This window comes from Heterodontus francisci, chromosome 36 (assembly GCF_036365525.1).
Source record: "Heterodontus francisci isolate sHetFra1 chromosome 36, sHetFra1.hap1, whole genome shotgun sequence".
NCBI lineage: Eukaryota > Metazoa > Chordata > Chondrichthyes > Heterodontiformes > Heterodontidae > Heterodontus > Heterodontus francisci.
The window spans coordinates 15,075,627-15,094,915 of NC_090406.1; the positions used below are offsets into that span (position 1 = coordinate 15,075,627).

At 44.2% G+C, this 19,289-nt stretch overlaps 1 protein-coding gene across 2 annotated transcripts in view; it reads right to left on the reverse strand.

The window, feature by feature from the left end:
- Window positions 1–19,289, reverse strand: part of LOC137351606 (transducin-like enhancer protein 1) — a 186,189-nt gene that overhangs the window by 54,671 nt on the left and 112,229 nt on the right. For both annotated transcript variants that reach the window (XM_068016207.1, XM_068016206.1), the window contains 2 exons: window positions 18,401–18,599; window positions 16,271–16,287 (listed from right to left, as the gene is read on the reverse strand). In XM_068016207.1, coding sequence (XP_067872308.1) covers window positions 16,271–16,287; window positions 18,401–18,599 — 216 coding nt within the window. The remainder of the gene's footprint in view (window positions 1–16,270; window positions 16,288–18,400; window positions 18,600–19,289) is intronic.

Here is a 19,289-nt window from a genome sequence, read left to right on the forward strand (position 1 = left end):
AAGCAGTCCGTGTAGAAATGCAGCAAGACCTGGACAGTATCCAGGCTTGGGCTGATAAGTGGCAAGTAACATTTGCGCCAAGTGCCGCGCAATGACCACCTCCAACAAGAGAGAATCTACCCATGATATTCAATGGCATTACAATTGCTGAATCCCCCACTATCAACATCCTGAGAGTTACCATTGACCAGAAACTGAACTGGAGTAGCCATATAAATACCGTGGCTACAACAGCAGGTCAGAGGTTAGGAATCCTGCAGCGAGTAACTCACCTCCTGACTCCCCAAAGCCTGTCCACCATCTAAGTGGCACAAGCCAGGAGTGTGATGGAATACTCTCCACTTGCCTGGATGGGTGCAGCTCCAACAACATTCAAGAAGCTCGACACCAGCCAGGACAAAGCAACCCGCTTGACTGGAACCCCATCCGTAAACATTTACTCCCTCCACCACCGACGCACAGTGGCAGCAGTGTGTACCATCCACAAGATGTACTGCAGCAACACACTAAGGCTACTCAGGCAGCACCTTCCAAACCCATGACCTCTACCACCTTGAAGGACAAGGGCAGCAGAAGCATGGGAACACCACCACCTGCAAGTTCCCTTCCAAGCCACACACCATCCTGACTTGGAACTATATCACTGTTCCTTCACTGTCGCTGGGTCAAAATCCTGGAACTCCCTTCCTAACAGCACTGTGGGTGTACCTACCCCACATGGACTGCTGCGGTTCAAGGCAGCAGCTCACCACCACCTTCTCATGGGCTATTAGGGATGGGCAATAAATGCTGGCTTGGCCAGCGACACCCACAACCCATTAAACAAATAATAAAAAACTAAAGGGCCTCAATTGGCCTCTGGACGGGAAGGCAGTTGTCGGCCTATCCCGCCCCCGGGAAGATTACTTAGTGATGCGGAGGTGACCGGCCCTCTGCCCCGCCACAATACTCCGTGCCCCACCAACCTCCACTTGCCTCTGATCCTGCCTCAGGGGGCCTCACAAAATCCCAGGCAATATTTTTCCATCGGGAGGAGTGAGGAAGGAAACAGGAGAAAAAAAAAAAAGAGAGGTTGAGCCAACCATTAGCTGGAACCATATTTATTACTGGAATAGATTCTACCCTCAAACTCTGCTGCCTATGTTCTAACTCACACTAAGTTACATTCACCCATTGCCCTAGGTCAGTGATCTACATTGGCTCCTGGTCAAGGGACACCTCGATTTTAAGATTCTGATCCTTGTTTTCAAATTCTTCCGTGGCCTCGCCCCTCCATTTCTCTAATCCCCTCCAGCTCCAAAACACTCCGAAATCTCTGCACTCACCTAATTCTGGCCTCTTGCACATCCCCGATTTTAATCACTCCACCATTGGCGGCTGTGCCTTCAGTTGCCTAGGCCGCAACTTCTGGAATTCCCTCCCTAAACCTCTCTTTCTTCACTTAAGATGCTCGTTGAAACCTACCTCTTTGACCAAGTTTTTGGCCAACTCCCCTAATATTGCATAATGTTGGTCAGTGTCAGATTTTGCTTTCTAACACCCCTGTGAAATGCACTGAGATGTTTTATAACATTAAAGGCGCTATATAAATACAGAAGTTGTTATAGATTGCTGGTTCCAATATTGTGCCCATTCAGTTTACACTCTCAGTTCTTCATGTATCAGAACTCCTTAGTTTTACTGTAATGTCCAAATGCACCCAGTGAATTAATATTTTGAAGACTTTCATGCAACTGCACTGCTGCAGTCCTCTTCATTTCCAATTATGCAGGACTCTGTTACACTGTCAGGCATCACAACTACTGCTGTCTTGTTCATTTCAGAGTATCCTCACCACCCCCAAAAATCCAGTCCAAAAATAAACTAGAACTTGATATGAAGCTTCCCATAATGGGCAGCGGAGGGTTAGGGATTAAACCATTAAGCATGTGAAACGTGGCCCTAACCTGACGAGCATGTTGTTGTTTTCACGACAGCAGGTTTCTTGGCGTCCGAGTGTGCGGCCGCAGGAGGGCTCCCCCACTTCAGCCCCTCAATGAAGCATTCAGCCTGCCCTCCACCAATCACAGCCTCTCTATGTCCACCATCTGCCCTCTCCCCCGCCACCACGTCCAATCTCCCCCTCACCCCACTGCAAAATGGCTGACTTCCCCTCCCAATTGCTGGGGGCATCCCCAAGGGTCTCCGGCCGCTACTTCCTGCTGCTGATTTTCCTTCCCGGGAAATTGGCCGGCTGCAGGGCGGGAAACGAATTTTTTAAAAACAAAGAGGTTGTGCCATGAAGACGGGCAGGATAGACACCTCTCAGGCTTCGATGGGTTCTTGGGCCACTTACGGCCTCCCCCACACTCTCCTCATAAACATCGGGGCCCTGCCTTCTAAAATCATGCTCCTGCATCATTTTTTAAATGTAAAAGCCATACACTGCTCGGTCCTCGCTCTCCCATCATCAACTTCAAACTGAAAATTGTTAATGGTTCCTTTACTGGCATGACTCACCCAGCTATTAAACAGCAGGAGCAGCATAATGTATCAAAACGGTGATATGTTTATTGGATCCCATTATACCTCAGTGCAGCTCATTCAAATTACAACCCCTGGAGTGCTATAACATAAATTGATGTGAGAAGGGGTCGCAGGGGGTGGCAGGTTGGTGAGAAAGAGAGGTTTTCAGTTCCTGTGTGTATAGTTTTAAGAACAACCTGCAACAGATGTATATACTGTCTTCTATAGCAATGATTAAAAATAAAATAAGGATTGGGAAGTAAAATGAACATTCATTTTAAGTTGTGCAGCGTAACAGCATGCAGGAGATAGCAAGGATAATTGATGTCACATTTAACTGACATTGGGTGCCTACCAAAAGCACAAAAGACCTATAAAGAACTGATCCTGTGATGCCTGGGCCTGTTCCACAGCAGACACATTTTGCTCCTTAATTGTAAAATTACTCAGGCCATACGCAAAAATGGTTTATTTAATCTGAGTCAATTCTCTGAATAGGTTCAAGTTGGCTCATGGTCTGAAAGCTTTGTTACTGTTTTTTTTTTTGCAGAGGGAATTAGGGAGCACGTTCAGTGGGATTCATTTTGGATCTCTCAAGCAAAAGAGCTAGCACAGACACAATGGGCTGAATGGACTTGTGTGCTCCTAGCGCCACCCTCTATAGATTCCCCGTTTTGAAGGGTGGCAACTACTGCTGAGAATGAGAGATTGGCTACCCGACCCGATCCTGACCACGTGTGCCGGGTTCGGGTCGGGTCGGGCCTGTATTCTGCGTCCAGCATTCAGGCTCGGGTCCAGTCGGGCTGGACTGTACTGTTTTGCTTCGTATTGCTTTCATTTTAATCTACGATTTTTATCTGTTTCAACAATAAGTTTGTTATTTTTGGATCGGGTCGGGCATTTAAAAAAAATTAAAGGACTCGGGGCCCAGGCCGGGTTTTGATTTTATACCCGAGCCAGGCTTCAGTTGGAAAGTTGCCAATTGTAATAGTTCAGAGGAAGGATACAATGGATAGATTCAGCCCGACAGAAAAGCGAGGCCGAGTTTGGATGGCCACCAAACAAAGAGATGAATATTTCTCAGAATTCCAGATTAAAATCAGCACTGAATTCTCAGTTGATTTGACTATACTTCAAACACTTGGTTGAAGCTTCAACTTATAAATCTCTTCAAGTCCACTCATCAGAGCCTGGTGGTTAGTGTTTCATCTACCTCTATGAATCTAACTGGGCCAAGAAATGCAACCCAAAGAAAATGCACAACAGGAGCAACATGGAAAGAGATGACCTGAGGGGGGTGAGGGAAGGGTGAAAAATAGGTGTTTTCAGAAATACAACCGTTGCCTTTAACTTGATAAGGCCCTACACAGTATTCCTAAATTTCAAAAAAATGTTAGTCAAGCCTTTCAAGTTACAGGAATTGGGAGATAAATTTAGTCTGGTATGTGTTCCATTTGTTTCATTCCATTACCACTCCCCAACACTCACTTTTCAAATCAAAAGGCTCAGTACAAAAATATCTAAGTGATATCCGATTTGCGAAACGTCTGCATGTTGGGGGGTTGGGGAAGGAACAAATTAATAGCAGATAATAACTTGCTCAGCTTTGGATTTCAGTGATGACAGAAATGCAGCAAACTTTTCAGAAGTGCTTCTAAAGTGAAAGTATTAGGTTTTTGAATATTCATCGGGCTGGATTTTACTTTGCCGCCGCCAAAACTACGTCGCGGAGCCGCGCCGATATTCAACACGGTGGCTCATTAAAATGGCCAGGACCTTCTCCCCCACCCCCGAGGACATGGAGGGGGCGGGCGGTCCGTCCCGGCAATGGCGTCAGGTGCTGCTGCGCAGGCGCCGACGCCATTTTTAAAAGGGCTTCGAGCCCTTCCATTTAATGTGAAAATTTAAAAGAGATAGTGATTTTAAATTTATTGGAAAAAAAAATTTAATGTTTCTAGCCCCTCTCTCCCCCCGGCAAATAACCAAACAGTTCATTCCTTGCTCTCTCCCCCCACAAAATACCTTCCTTGTGTGCCAGACCTTCCCCCCGCAAAGTTCATACACTTTTAACTTCACCCCTTCCCACCATCCCCTATACCAACCAGATTGGTTTGACCCCGCTCCCCACTCCCATCCTGAAATACTTAGCTGCTGCCCACCAGTGTCCTGCCTCGGATCTCCAGACGGAGATCTGAAGGCACGGGTGCCAGCCACTGGCAGCAGTATTGGAGTGGGACGGACGGCAGCACCAGGGTAAGTGCTTAATTCATTAATTTAAACAAATTAAAATGTAATTTTTGATCCCATTACTGAGCGGCGAGCCGCCTCAAGGCCTCGCTGCTGCCAGCAATATCGGGCCGGGCCTCTCCCAGAGGCATTTTCTGCCCCCCAAAGTCGGGGGTGGTGGGGGGGGGGTGGTGGGAGGACTCTGTAAAATCCAACCCATAGAATGGGAAGTGAGGGCGCAATTAAAATAAAATTGTGGCTCTCAAACCCTTTTTTTTTTTTAAAGTAGCAAGTTCCAGAATGTTCACTCCAAACACCAACCAGTCAACCGTTGGTTTCCAGCCCCACAATGATGCACATGATGCAATAATCTGCCAAAAATTCCAAGTGCAGCTGTTGATTCAACATCGCTTCTGGCATTACTAAGGGCGATGCAGAAGCAGGTTTTCACATGCCCAGTCTAAAACCAATGCCAAGGTTTGTCATGGAGGGATGTTTTGTCGAAGGCAATGTAAGTATTTTGAGTTAGTAAGGTATCAAATTTAGTGCTTTGGTGACAGATTGACGGAGCTCCACAACACACACACACACTTCGAAGAATGAGAGGATGGAGAAGAATCACGTTGAAAGTGCTCTTGACAGCCGTGCTTAAAATCAAAACAGATGCTCAAAACTGAGCCACTGTTGGTGAGGAAGGCCCCAGTTAGCCTAATGTCAGGCAGGTAGCTGTAGCTGGCCTCGGTATCTCTGGGCTTGGGAGGAGTGACAAATTACAAGGTTCCTGCTCTCAAGCGATTCATAGTGGAAAATGTGCATGTGTGCGTATCAGGTCAGGAATGTGGCTTGGTTATGATGCTGCTCCCCCCTCCTCTGAGTAGAAGGGCCTACTGACATCTACCATCTAGATTGGCACAATAAGCACAGCCACTTAGGCGAGGTACCAGACAGTACTCTGCCTCTGTTGAACTGTACTTACCTCAGCATGAGCTGGTACTTGGAGTAGGAAGGGCAATATTTTAAAAGCTGGGAAGGCCACAGTGAAACCAAGGATGTGGTTGCTTAAAGAGATGCACAGATTTTAACACAGCAGGAAAGCTGAAGGACCACTGCCTGGGATGTCTTGAAGTCTAATGTACTCCAAGACATGTTTGGACTATTAAATGTGGACAAGCATTTTCCTAGAATTATAACTCTATTAAAGTCCATTACCAAAGAATCTGCTGACAAAATCAATCATGAAGTCTTTGCCACTATAACAATGGACAATTTACTGAATCTATTCAAAACCTGGAGCTATCTGTCAAATAGGTGATGCAAAACCTTTAGCCTAAAGAGAATCCCAGATGAAGCAAGGCAGTTGCAAGTGCCCAGTACTCCACTTTAAACACCTCACTACAGATGCTTAACCCCTCCCAACAATAAATATTGAAGTATTCTGGAAGGGTCACAATTAATCAGAGAAACCCAATAATCAGTATTCATTTGAAAAGTTGGTCACAAAATTCACACAAGGACAATTGATGGAGACACAGACAAACAAACAAACAAACAATGTCACAGGGCTGGATTCTATCGGTCCACCCGAGGTCAGAGGTGGGGGCTAAGCCCATAGAATCACTGAGAGGTGGTGGTGGAGGGCCCGTCGCCACCCCATCGCCAAGCGATTTTGCCAGGGGTGGGATAGGTTGACGATGGCCTTCCTGCCCAGAGGCCAATTGTGGCCCTTAGGAGGCCTATTAATCGGCCACTTAGGAACCTCTAAAATAAGTGCAAAATACTGCGGATGCTGGAACTCTCAAATGAGAACAGGAAGTGCCGGAAATACTCAGCAGGTCGGAACTGATGAATGGTCACAGACGTGAAACATTAATTCTGTTTCTCTCTACACAGATGCTGCCTGACCTGCTGAGTATTTCCAGCACTTTCTGTTCTCTTCGCTTAAGGGTGTCCTCCAGCCACTCCGGGATCTAACCTCCGCCACGCGGGGAGGGTCCCTTGTAAAGCTCGGTGACCTCTCTGTGGGCTTGGTGTAGGGGGGGTGGGGGGGGGGTGGGGGGGGAAATATGAGTGTCCTTCTGTCGTGAGCAATCTGTGGCCCACAGAGGAACCCTGCTGGCAATATCTCCACCTCCATGGACCTCCCTCTCCTTAACTTCACGCTCACCACCCCCACCCACCCCACCCCAACCCCTCACTTGGGCCTTACAGACCGGCCCTGGCAATCCCGCCTCACTTACCAGAGGTCTGGGATTCCAGTGCTGGACCTGGGTCCAAGGCCTCTGCAGTACCAGCTGTGCCCACCGCTAGCGGTTATACTGCTGAGCTGGTGGCCCTGTGTCTTTACAGGGACGGGGATCCCGGGGCAGGAAACTTAGGCAGAAAAACAATGGAGGATCGCTCTGGGGAGAGGGCAAAAGGCCGACCCTTATGGCCTGGTGCCAGGATCCCCGCCTCCTCCACAAAATCCAGCCCACATTGTGCAATCTCAGACCAATTACTGAACTTAGTGCAACGTACTCAAAATAGATACATTCCCGATGTGGCTCAGAGTCACAAAACAAAGTCACCGGGCTGAATTTTACACTGCCCCGCAGGTTGGATGGTGGGTGGGAGCGACGTAACATTGAGTGAGAGGCTCTGGAAGGCCTACCCATCCCGCTCCTGCCTCCGGTCAACTTTATGGTGGTCGAGCGTTTGGGGGGGGGGGGGGGGGGGGGGAGAAATATTTTACCCATGGCAAGCAGGTGTGCTGAGACATGAAAGGCTGCCCAGCAATAACTGCCAGCCTTTCCAAGTGCTGGGGCGGTGGGGGCGGGGGAGGGGGGAGGGGGGGGGCCCTCCCCCGCAAACGATCACTCCAGCCTCACAGCCTCACCAGGGAAGGACCAATCTTCCTGGTGAGGCATGCCCAACTTACCTCGTCTCTGGCTCCATCTGGTCGGCTGAGCTGCAATCAGAGTAGTGGCCACCGCTAACAGCTGCTGGCCCGCTGATTAGCCGGCAGCTCAAAGAGGCGGGACCTCCTCCCTCAAGCGGGTGGATGTCCCGCCTCGGGACAATTAAAGCATGGGGGCCCGTAAAATGCGGGACAGATCCCCCGGGCTAGGTGGAAATGGGTTCGCCACCAGCTTTTATGTCGGTGCCGAATTCCCGTCCGCCTAAATGTAAAATCCAGCCAACCATCTCTGTGCCATTAAGATCACAAGACCACACCCCCTGCCCCCTCTCCAGTTCAAGTGTGTGGCGAATTAACTGATCTTACCCCAGGCATTGAAAAGGCACTACAATAGGCTGGGGGGGAAATTACAATCAATGCCACTCCTGAGCACTATTTATCAAGCCTGGCTAGAGGTCTGTGTGTGTGGAAATACAGTTGAATACAGGTTCAAGCACAGCTTAGATGTTCTGTTAAATAGCTTGCAAACACTCAGCCACTGTATCCTAGTAAGGGAGTCAATACCGACAAAAGGGAAAGGTGGCAGAAACAAAAAAATTTCATTCGGGCCTCCTTTTCTTTTTAAAGTTACCAATGAGAAGTTCTAATTTTATTAGCCACGCCAAAGTGTCGAGTTCAAGTCACCATGCAACTAATTAGCTATATTAAATATATGGCAATTGTGAACTTCTGCAGCAACTACTCATCAGAAAACAATAGATCATACAGTATATATTAGACACAAGCATACTATACAGTGGAAAAGTTTCATAATGTCCAAACGCTATATCAAATCATTTACATTAACTGTCCGTGTCACTGACACGGTCATGGAGTGGGAGGGCAGCAACAAGCAGACGCATTTAGCAGATGTCTTCCTAGTTTGAAACATTTGCCTAGACCTCTGCCACAATCAGCTCAAATTAAGACACTTGGATCTTTTAAGCCAGTTTTCAGCCAATGTTTTGCAACTTGATTCTATCTCCCAAAATAAGGGTAAGAATGGGAGAGAAAAAAAAGGAACTAAGTATGTAATTATTTTAAAACTGTATTCAGCTCCAATCTTTTCATGGTGGTGGCCCTTCCTAGCTTGGAATTCTGCCACCAGCAGTGGTACCTGCTTCTTCACCCACTATGGTCTCTCCTTCAACCCACCCACCTCAACACCTCCTCTTTCCTTACAAACATCTTTTAGTCTTCAGCACCTCTTTTCTTGATATCTTTTACGTGGCGTCCACTGTAAAGTACTCAATGAGGGACTTTAGTTATATAGGAAGACTAGAGAAGCTGGGATTGTTCTCTTTAGAGCAGAAAATGTTAAAGGGAAATTTAATAGGTGTTCAAAATTATCAAGAGCTTTGATAGTTTTTTTCTTTATTTATTCTTTCATGGGATGTGGGCATCGATGGCTAGGCCAGCATTTATTGCCCATCCCCAATTGCCCTTGAGAAGGTGGTGGTGAGCTGCCTTCTTGAACTGCTGCAGTCCATCTGGTGTGGGTAGACCCACAGTGCCGTTAGGGAGGGAGTTCCAGGATTTTGATCCAGCAACAGTGAAGGAACGGCGATATAGTTCCAAGTCAGGATGGTGTGTGGCTCAGAGGGGAACTTGCAGGTGGAGGTATTCCCATGCATCTCCTGCCCTTGTCCTTCCAGGAGTAGAGGTCGCAGGTTTGGAAGGCGCTGTTGAAGAAGTCTTGGTGAGTTGCTGCAATGCATCTTGTAGATGGTACACACTGCTGCCACTGTGCATTGGTAGTGGAGGGAGTGAATGTTGAAGGTGGTGGGTGGATGGGGTGTCAATCAAGCAGGCTGCTTTGCTCTGGATGGTGTCGAACTTCTTGAGTGTTGTTGGAGCTGCACTCATCGAGGCAAGTGGAGAGTATTCCATCACACTCCTGACTTATGCCTTGTAGATGGTGGGCAGGCTTTGGGGAGACAGGAGGTGAGTTATTCACGCAAAATTCCCATCCTCTGATCTGCTCTTGCAGCCACAGTACTTATATTGCTGTTCCAGTTCAATTTCTGGTCAATGGTAACCCCACCCCAGGTGCTGATTGTGGGGGATTCAGCAATGGTAATGCCATTGAATGTCAACAGGACATGGTTGAATTCTGTCTTGCTGGAGATGCTCATTGCCTGGCACTTGTGTGGCATGAATCTAACTTGCCACTTATCAGCCCAAGCCTGAATGTTTTCCAGGTCTTGTTGCATATGAACCAGAACTGTTTCTGTATCTGCGGAGTTGTGAATGGTGCAATCATCAGCAAACATCCACACTCTGCCCTTATGATGGAGGGAAGGTCATTGATGAAGCAGCTGAAGATGGTTGGGACTAGGACACTACCTTGAGGAACTCCTGCAGTGATGTCCTGGGACTGAGATGATTTAACTCCACAACCATGTTCCTTTGTGCTAGGTATAACTCCAACAAGTGGAGAATTTTCCCCCTGATTTCCATTGACTTCAGTTTTGCTAGGGCTGCTTGATGTCATACTCGGTCAAATGTTATCTTGATGTCAAGGAATCTCTCACACCTCCCCTTGAGTTCAGCTCCTTTGCCCTGTTCGGACCCTGTAATAAAGTCAGGAGCCGAGTGACCCTGGCAGAACCCAAACCGAGCATCAGTAAGCAGGTTTGGGTAGATAGGGAGGAACGGTGTTCATTAGAACAAGGGTCAATTACCAGAGGCTAATAATTGGCTATGGCAGAAAGAGGCAAGATGTGGTGAATTTACACCATGCACTGCCAGAAAGGGTGTTGGAAATGGATTTAATACCCATTTCAAAAGGGAATTGAATATATACATGAAAAAGGGAAAACTTTGCAGAGCTACAGGGAAAGATCAAGGGAATGGGACTAACAGGACAGCTCGTTCAAAGTGCTGGTACAGGCATGATGGGCTGAATGGCCTTGTTCTATGCTGTAAAATTCTATCATGCTATCTCTCCTAAGAGCAGTATATGGAAAGACAGCTGTAAATGTTAATGAATGTAATGTTAACTCTTAAGCAGTTTAATACCCAACACAAAACATTAAAGCACTGCATCAGTGCTTAAGTTTCAGGAAGCGTCCCAGAAAGCCAGGCCATCATTTCCCTTAACTCAAGGGCTGTCTGCATGGACAGAAGAGGGTTAAATTCTTTTTGCAACATTAGGGTTTGGGGACATTAAGCTAAATGCCCATACAGCGGCAGCTGTAAATTCATTTTCCCCTTTTCTGGTCCCATGATCATTGTGTACATTGAGGCAGCTAATTATTAATAAGGAACGCAAGCATGCGTGACAGATGCACTACATCTCTGTCAACACATTCCCTGTGGACAAACAAAGACATCGCTTTGGCTGTTGTAGCAATTGTCAAGTCAAACATGATGGATCTCCAGTCTTTTGATTACATTCAAAGAGATCATTTTACCTTCAGCCCAGGGTACTAATGCTATTTGCAAGGACAGAGGAATTCGGTAAACAGGGGGAGGCAGCAACCAAGTTTTAATAATTCTCAAAATTGACATTAGGCAGTCATGTGCGATTTTCAACTTTATCCCAATTCCTGGGGTTCAAATCAATCTGATTTTCAGAATGCATAGTTCAGCCCACATCTTTTATTGTTTTCTTTTTTTAAAAAAACATACACTCATCAGCTGGAAGCATTCCAGTGCTGGAGGAATGAGACGCACTTGTACTTTGTACTTAGTGGTGGCATCAACCAATCCGAGGTCACCAAGAATCTTTTGAAGACAATCCCCAGTTGCACGCTTAATGAATTCCTCTTTCCACACTTTCTACCCTTTGGCCTTTTTGAGAATAACTGCAGCATGGCAGTTTGGGATGGATCGTGTGTCCATTGGAATTTGCATTCCATATACCAAGGCCCTTAGTTAGTGGAAAGAGACTTTCAACATATTAGCTTGGGCTGGATTTCACATCTGAACCTGACATTGAAGAAATTAAAGCTTCAATACACCTTGACAGCATTTTCTATTGGTATGTGCATGTACACACATGCACATACTGAATACTTTGCATTGTGTCATTAACCACCCAAGTCTAATTCGACAATTCAGCTCAAGTAATTGACAAAAGAGCCAGGAGGTGAGCTGAGGCAAATGTATTTTGCTCAGCAAGTTATAATGATCTGGAATGCACTGCCTGTAAAGGGTGTTGGAAGCAGATTCAATAGTAACTTTCAAAAGAGAATTGGATAAATACTTGAAGGGAAAAATAATTGCAGGGCTATGGAGGGGAAAACAGCAGGGGACTGAGACTAATTGGATAGCTCTTTCAAAGGGCCAGCACTGGTACAGTGGGATGAATGGCCTCCTTCTGTGCTTTAAGATGGACTTTAATTGTGCTAGGCATTGAAAAGTTGGAGTTCTGTTAAGAGTCAGCTTTAATTTTAAAAAGCCGTTCAATAAAATGTAAAGTTCACAAAAAAAATGGAGGGAAATAAAAAGTAAATTTTACTCTAAAGAATTAATTTGCTGGTAGAAACACTGACTAAAATTTTACCACTAAACAATTCTGGCAATTAAACTACTTCAAATACAGTCGACACCTAATAACAACAAAACAGATTTTGTGCTAAACATTAATTCTCCAACAACTTGAATTAAGCAATGTAAATAACATAGCAATATTTGAAAATTGGCATGGGAATACAATTCAAAAACATTTTGAATTAGTCAGATAATTCAAAATGAAACAACTTTTTGAATTAAGAGTAAATCAAAGAAGTGGGAACTCCCAGTGTAGGGAGTCCCCACCTAAAGACTGCCCCTGTAAAGGGCAAACGTTTTGCCCTCAAGGTCAACCCAGAAAACAAAGGGCACCAAGAGGACTCCAAGGAAATTCCAGGCCTATTATATTCAAATTTGTAGGGAGCAAATACAGTTTAGCTACCAGTCTGACCCTAATGTTAAACCTGTAATAAGAGCACCCTAAGTAAGCAAGCGGCCGATTTTGCACAATAATGAGATGAATGACCATATGTTGGTGGTGCTGGTTGAGAGTAAATGGCCAGGGCACTGAAGAACTTAGTGATCTTCTTTGAATAATGCCACAAAATCTTTTCCATCTACTTCAACAGGGAGATGGGGCTTCGCTTTAACGTCTAATCCAAAAGATGTTACTAAAATTCCACTTTCCATCACCCCAGGCTCAAGGGCCAAGTTCTTGACTGCAGTAACAGCTGTAACAACAATGGTTACAAATCAAGATCCCAATACTACACGGCTACCTGCCAGGTTGTAACACTCTTGCCTGTGAATTTGAAGTGGTGGGTTCAAGCTCTAATCCAGAAGTCGAGTACAAAATGTAGTTCGCCAATGCAATGCAGGGCTGAAGGAGAGTTGCACTGTTAAAGGTTCTATCTTCTGGCTTTACAGTGGCTCCCTACTGTGTGGATGTTTATTTATTTTTATTTATTTAGAGATACAGCACTGAAACAGGCCCTTCGGCCCACCGAGTCTGTGCCGACCATCAACCACCCACTTATACTAATACTACACTAATCCCATATTCCTACCACATCCCCACCTGTCCCTATATTTCCCTACCATCTACCTATACTAGGGGCAATTTATAATGGCCAATTTACCTATCAACCTGCAAGTCATTGGCTGTGGGAGGAAACCGGAGCACCCGGTGAAAACCCACACAGACACAGGGAGAACTTGCAAACTCCACACAGGCAGTACCCAGAATTGAACCCGGGTCGCTGGAGCTGTGAGGCTGCGGTGCTAACCACTGCGCCACTGTGCCGCATGTAAATGATGACACGGCACTATTGAAAAAGGAAATCTTTCAATGCCCTGGCTAACAATCATCCATAATCATAGAATCTTACAACACAGGAAGCCATTCGGCGCATCATGCCTGTGCCAGCTCTTTCAATGAGCCATCCAATTTAGTCCCACATTCCAGCTGTCATTTTTACCTGGTGATATCGAGCAAAGTCTGACACCACAAAGAAAATAAATAGGCTATTCATCTCATCCCTGTCTGTGGATTCTTGCTTTGCACAAACTGACAGCCACAACAGTAATTCATTGGACATGAAGCACTTTGCGATGTCACACTCCATTGGCTACTTTTATGACTACATTCTCTAGCGACTCCTTGCCTGCAATGAGAATTCCATTACCATTGCTCATAGAATTCTGTATGAATAATGGAAGTGATTCTGGGAAGACTGCTCAGCTACAGTTTGTAAAGGGAATGCAGTGGTAATAAACTATGCCAAGAGGTTCTTGTTCACTCCCCCATCAGTGGCAAATGGTCACAGATTTGAGAAATGATTGCACAAATAGACAATCCTCTTCTACCAGATCTTCACTGACCCAAAGATACCTTGAGTGAGAAAGCACAATGTTTGCCTACATAAAAATGCATATTACAATGAATCATAAAGGCTGAAGGTTTTATAAAATAGAAAAAGTAATGCAGAATATTGCAGCCCTGTCAAGAGAAAAATGTTTACTTTTTCCCCACTTTAAGGGGTTTCTTTAAGATTATAAATATGAATCTTTGTACGGTCAGAAACTGCATGCAACTTTATTCCTCATCACTAGTTTCCAAGAACTTTTACTCTTCCACCTTAAGTAATAGCCAGAGCAACCAATTGGCTTGATCAAGTTATGACGTTTGTGTCAAATTAGATCTTGATCAATACAAAATGAATTGATGCATTGCTGGAATACTCTGGCTATCCACTCTTAAAAAGGGAAGTCTACCTCTGTAGTCTCATGCTTTAATTCAGAAAGCTATGTGAACTCAGTCTTCAGAATTCAATAACAACAAGTTGGAGAAAACCCAAACATACTTTGGACATTTAAATCTCTTTTTTTCCAGGGGTCTATGGTGGACAAACATATGTTCCCACTTCCACTCCTAGCCACAGTTCCATGAAGCAGACAAGATCCAGGAAATAATTTCTGCCAAGTTACATTACTGAACCTTAATGGAAATGTGGCTGTCGACCTGCTTATTAGGATCTTCATGGTCCAAGCATGTAGCGGGGGGTAGTAATTCTAACCTAACTCGCCAGGCAGGAAACCTATGGGATCAGATGGAATGTTGATTTTTACATTCTACCCAATATTATTCTTCACTGACTTCAATGTAGAGTGAAATATGGAGGGGTGTAAAACCAACATTGAACCCAATCCGGTTAGTTTCTGATGGGTGGCTAAGTTCAAATTCCACCCAACTGATACAGACATCCCATCATTTAAAAACATGGAGCTGCCCTGCAGACTAAAGTTATGCATTTCTATCCCGTTACAGTCTAACTTTATTTTCCCAGGCAATGTACAGCGCAATAGTAAGTATGATCATGAACCCGACCTAGAATTGGGTACAGTGTTGCAGGCCAACTGGATTGAAGGATTCAGTATTACATATATACATGTCAAGAACTGATATCCTGAGTAGGAAGAAGAATATGTTAGATTCCCAATAAAGCAGGAACCTGCTTTCGGTGGGGGTGGGGTGGGTGGGGGGATGAAAGAGACAAATGTACAAATGGCCGTTTACCAACCTGGACTTTGCTGGATGAATCTGTGCAACGAAGGTCCTCTAACCTGACTAACGGAAAATTATGAAATCCTCTCTTTCAAGTAACTTGATATAAATATTCAGTATTGTCAATGTTATATCAGGGGTTTCCTACTGCCCCCAGAGTCCTGTCAATCTGGCCTTTAAAAAGGTCAAGTAATTCAGTCTCATTTGTGTCTACATTTTCTTATTTGGAGCTTTTGTGGCCCTATATTTGAAAAGGGGATGATTTAAGCATTGTTGCCTCATTGTTGGATAAATCCTAAATCAAAACACCTTAGACCCGTTAGTAGAAGCAACTAGAAATAAAGTGCAAGTTAATCGGAACATGGATTTAAACATTATGTGGGTTCCATGGCTACAGAGTACGCACTTATGTCGCCCCTAAAGACCAAAGCTTGGAGAACCTTTTTTTTTTAAAAAAAAAAATAGCTTTTGCAGAATTGTTCTCACATCAGATTTAAAAATCAGAACTCTGTTGGAACAGTATAGCTATCTTTCACTGTAAAATAACCCATTCTGCTGTGCAGGGATCTTTCTACTTGCCTCATACCCAGGGGAACATTAGTGAAACAAATTTAAAATTTCAAGTCTCAGGAAAGGAGACAATACAGAAACCAGTGTACGTATTAGACCTTATAATGTGTACCAGTATTGAGGGGTGGAATTTATGGTAATCTATAAAATTAAATGCCTTCCTAACATCTTCTGTGCCAATAGGAGCTGCTAAACATTTGATTCAGCTTTTATGAGCCTTCTAGGCCATTTGCCAAACCTCAGATAGCACTCGCCCTCCAAAAAACAACATTTGAAAATAATTTTGATACTACTTCCCACATTTGTAATACAGAGGTACATGCACATAACACACTGAATGCAGTTTTTAATTCTCTGCCGATTTACATTTCAAAATATCATACCTCGGCATTGCTCCAAACTAACAAGTGGAGTCACCAACTCCCTGACTATTCAATTTTGGGAACAATTGTTTTGTTTGACCTCCTATTTTTCCTTCATAAAATGGATAGCAACAAAATGTCATTACTTACTGAGCCTTGGTCTCTGTCTGACTCCATTGGAAATACATCAGACCACAAGGAACACAAGAGAAACAAAAACCAAGTTAGTCATTATGCCCTTCAGCATATGGGTCATATAAAACACAATCCATTCACTTTGCTTCACAACTACAACAGAGGAAATGTCAAACACTGAAGCAGACGAATACAGCCCCTCAAAGCTCAATCCTTCTTGTATGCCATCGGCCATTGCAACACCCAGCTCAATTAAATATTCTTATGAGGTAATATCGCGCCTTGTGATGGCAGCACACAACCATACCCCACACAACACCTCACTGCTTGGCATCCTAATGAATGCCCCAACCTGCCAATTTCAAAACTGGTCAATGCCCTCACCAAAAGCCCTGAGGACTCCTACACAGATAGCTGTATCCCCTCACTGCACAGAGTAACCTTATTCCACTATTGTGCCAGACAAATTATGCTAAACCATGAATCATCCTTTAACTAAAGAAGTTCTTCCCCAATTTAAATAATGCCCACTGGACCTGGTCTCCTGCTTTTCTTTAAAGTAATATTCAGGGTTTACTCTATCATTTAATTTAATGTTACTCTATCATTTGATTTAATGCAATTCAGAAGTTCCCACTTTGAAATGTACAATTTGATTTCCTCTCATCTTTCCCCATAGATCATCTTTCTTGCACTTGGGATCAGTCTTCCCTCAAATACTTGTATAACCCTATTACTTTTTAAGAATTTTCTTTTAATATATTCGCAAATGCCTACCAATGACAAGGTAATTATGCAATTATGTTCAATGGGGGCAGGGTGAATACCTCTCTGAGTTTTTCCGTGTATGAATGATGTCATTATTCCGCACCAATCTTAGTTACTTTCTTCCTTCCCCTTGAACCAAAGTGTACAATGCTACAGCACACAAAACAAGCCATTCAGCCCATCAAATCTATTCCTCTACACAAGGAGCCCAGTCTAAGCCCACTTTCTTGCTCATTCCCTGAACCTTTCAATACTTCTCTTTTTCAACTGCCTAATTCATTTTTAAAAAAAGAAAACAAAGTGGGAACTTGTAAAATAAGATTTAATGCAGGGAATTCAACATTCTAACCACCATTCCATGTCAAGAATTTATTATGATGAATTTTTACATTTGTGCTCTCTCATTACCTGCGGGAAAGAAAACATGATTTATCTCATCAGAACTCTTCCATCACCTTGACGTCCCCATCAGGTCACTTCTTAACCACATACGTAGTGAAAAAAGTGCCAAATTCTCAAATCTCTCTTCATTGTTTTTACACTTTTGTTGTAATCTGGTACAGAAAGCTGCAACTGTGGCATTGGGTCTTACATGGGTTCAACATTACCTCCTTGCTTTCGTATTTTAGGTCTATGGTTGACCTTACGGCCTCACCTACCTGCGCTGCCAACTCTAGTGACCTATTTGTTTGCAGGTCAAAATCCCTCTGCTCCCCTCCATTCCATTTAAAATCGTACAATTCAATGTGCATTTCTTTCCAAAATATGTGAATTCACATTTTTCTGTAATCAAACTGCACCTGCCAATCGGCACTTTTCCCAAGGAATGTTGTAAACCAAATCGGAAAGGATGTTGGGGACCTGGGCCTAAAATTCTTTGCCGCCAGTCAACCCCTTCCTGGAAGATGTGTCCAAGGGGTTAATTTTGAGAAAATTTGGGCCTACTTGTAGGATGAGGGGTGGAGTTCTCAGGGCTCTTGTGGTTGGAAGCCATTTTCTGCAAATTTATCTCTTATTAGCTACTCATGGCGTAAACCCACAGACATTAGCGGAGGCCAAATCTGCTTTCAACTCTATATTCTTAAGGTCAGTGAAGCCCCATGGGTTTTTCTCTCGATCACCTGTGGCATCCTTGGCAGAAGATCAGTGGAAACCCTGGTCTATGCAGTTTATCTGGCATTGCAACTGATCTTCCACTGAAGTTGCAGTGATGATTGAGAGAACTTGAGGAAATTCCCGGCGATACTGTTGAGCACTGTGCGACAAACAGCAAAGACAGAGTGCAGGTATCACATCAAAACCCCAACCTAGAGAGTAGCAATCATTTTAAATGCTCCCAACAGTTCGGCTGCAAGTAAATAAGCAAGATTGCTTTACCTCGTCGATGCTCTGAATCTTGATGGTTCTTATCTTCTTTAAGCGCGAATGGGGGATGAGCCGCAAGTGCGTTGGAGAGGGCTAGAAGACCTGAACTGGCACCAATTGAAGACATGGCAGGAAGCTGAAGGCCTGATGGGTGAAGAGTGAGCGGGAATGGCGATGCATGATGGGACAGCTGTTGTGGTTGGAAGTGGTGCTGTTCCAAAGGAGAGGAGGCAAGAGAATAAAAAAAACTGATTAGAAATTAAATTCCACAGTACATTTATACCTAATTAACCAAACCATCATTCTCCCCAACACGTAAATAATAAAATATGCTCTCAAAGAAGAATGATTAGATTTTAGAACGTACAGCATCTAACACTGCAGCCTCATAAGATGAATAATTCTTTACCTGAACAAAAAGTAGCATTTTATCCAAGGATGGGATATAAAATAAAATGACATCTGCCTTGATGTAGCCCAACAATTCGGAGTTGTGGTTGTGGGGGGCACGTCTTGGAGGGGCTCATTTGCCATTTTTGATCATTAGCCACATGAAAAGGTTTTGTGCTTATCACAACATCACTAGTCAATACAGGATTGCTTTGACTACCATGCTAAGATTTTATATATTAAAAAAGGTTATTAAGGCTGCAGTAAATTACCCATGTTTTTAAATCATGAATGCAACAGTGACTTAATTAAAACAGACAGCTTAAGCTGGGAGCTTCCAATTTGCTTGTGCTACCCAGAGAATAAAACCAACTGCATTAACATCTGTCACGAAATAGCCATTGTTCAAAAGAGGCCATTTTCACACTTTAGGCAAACATTTTCATTTTGTTTTCTTAATATGGTCACTTAAGAACTTGAAACACATGTGGTATCATTTAGGTGAAGTTAA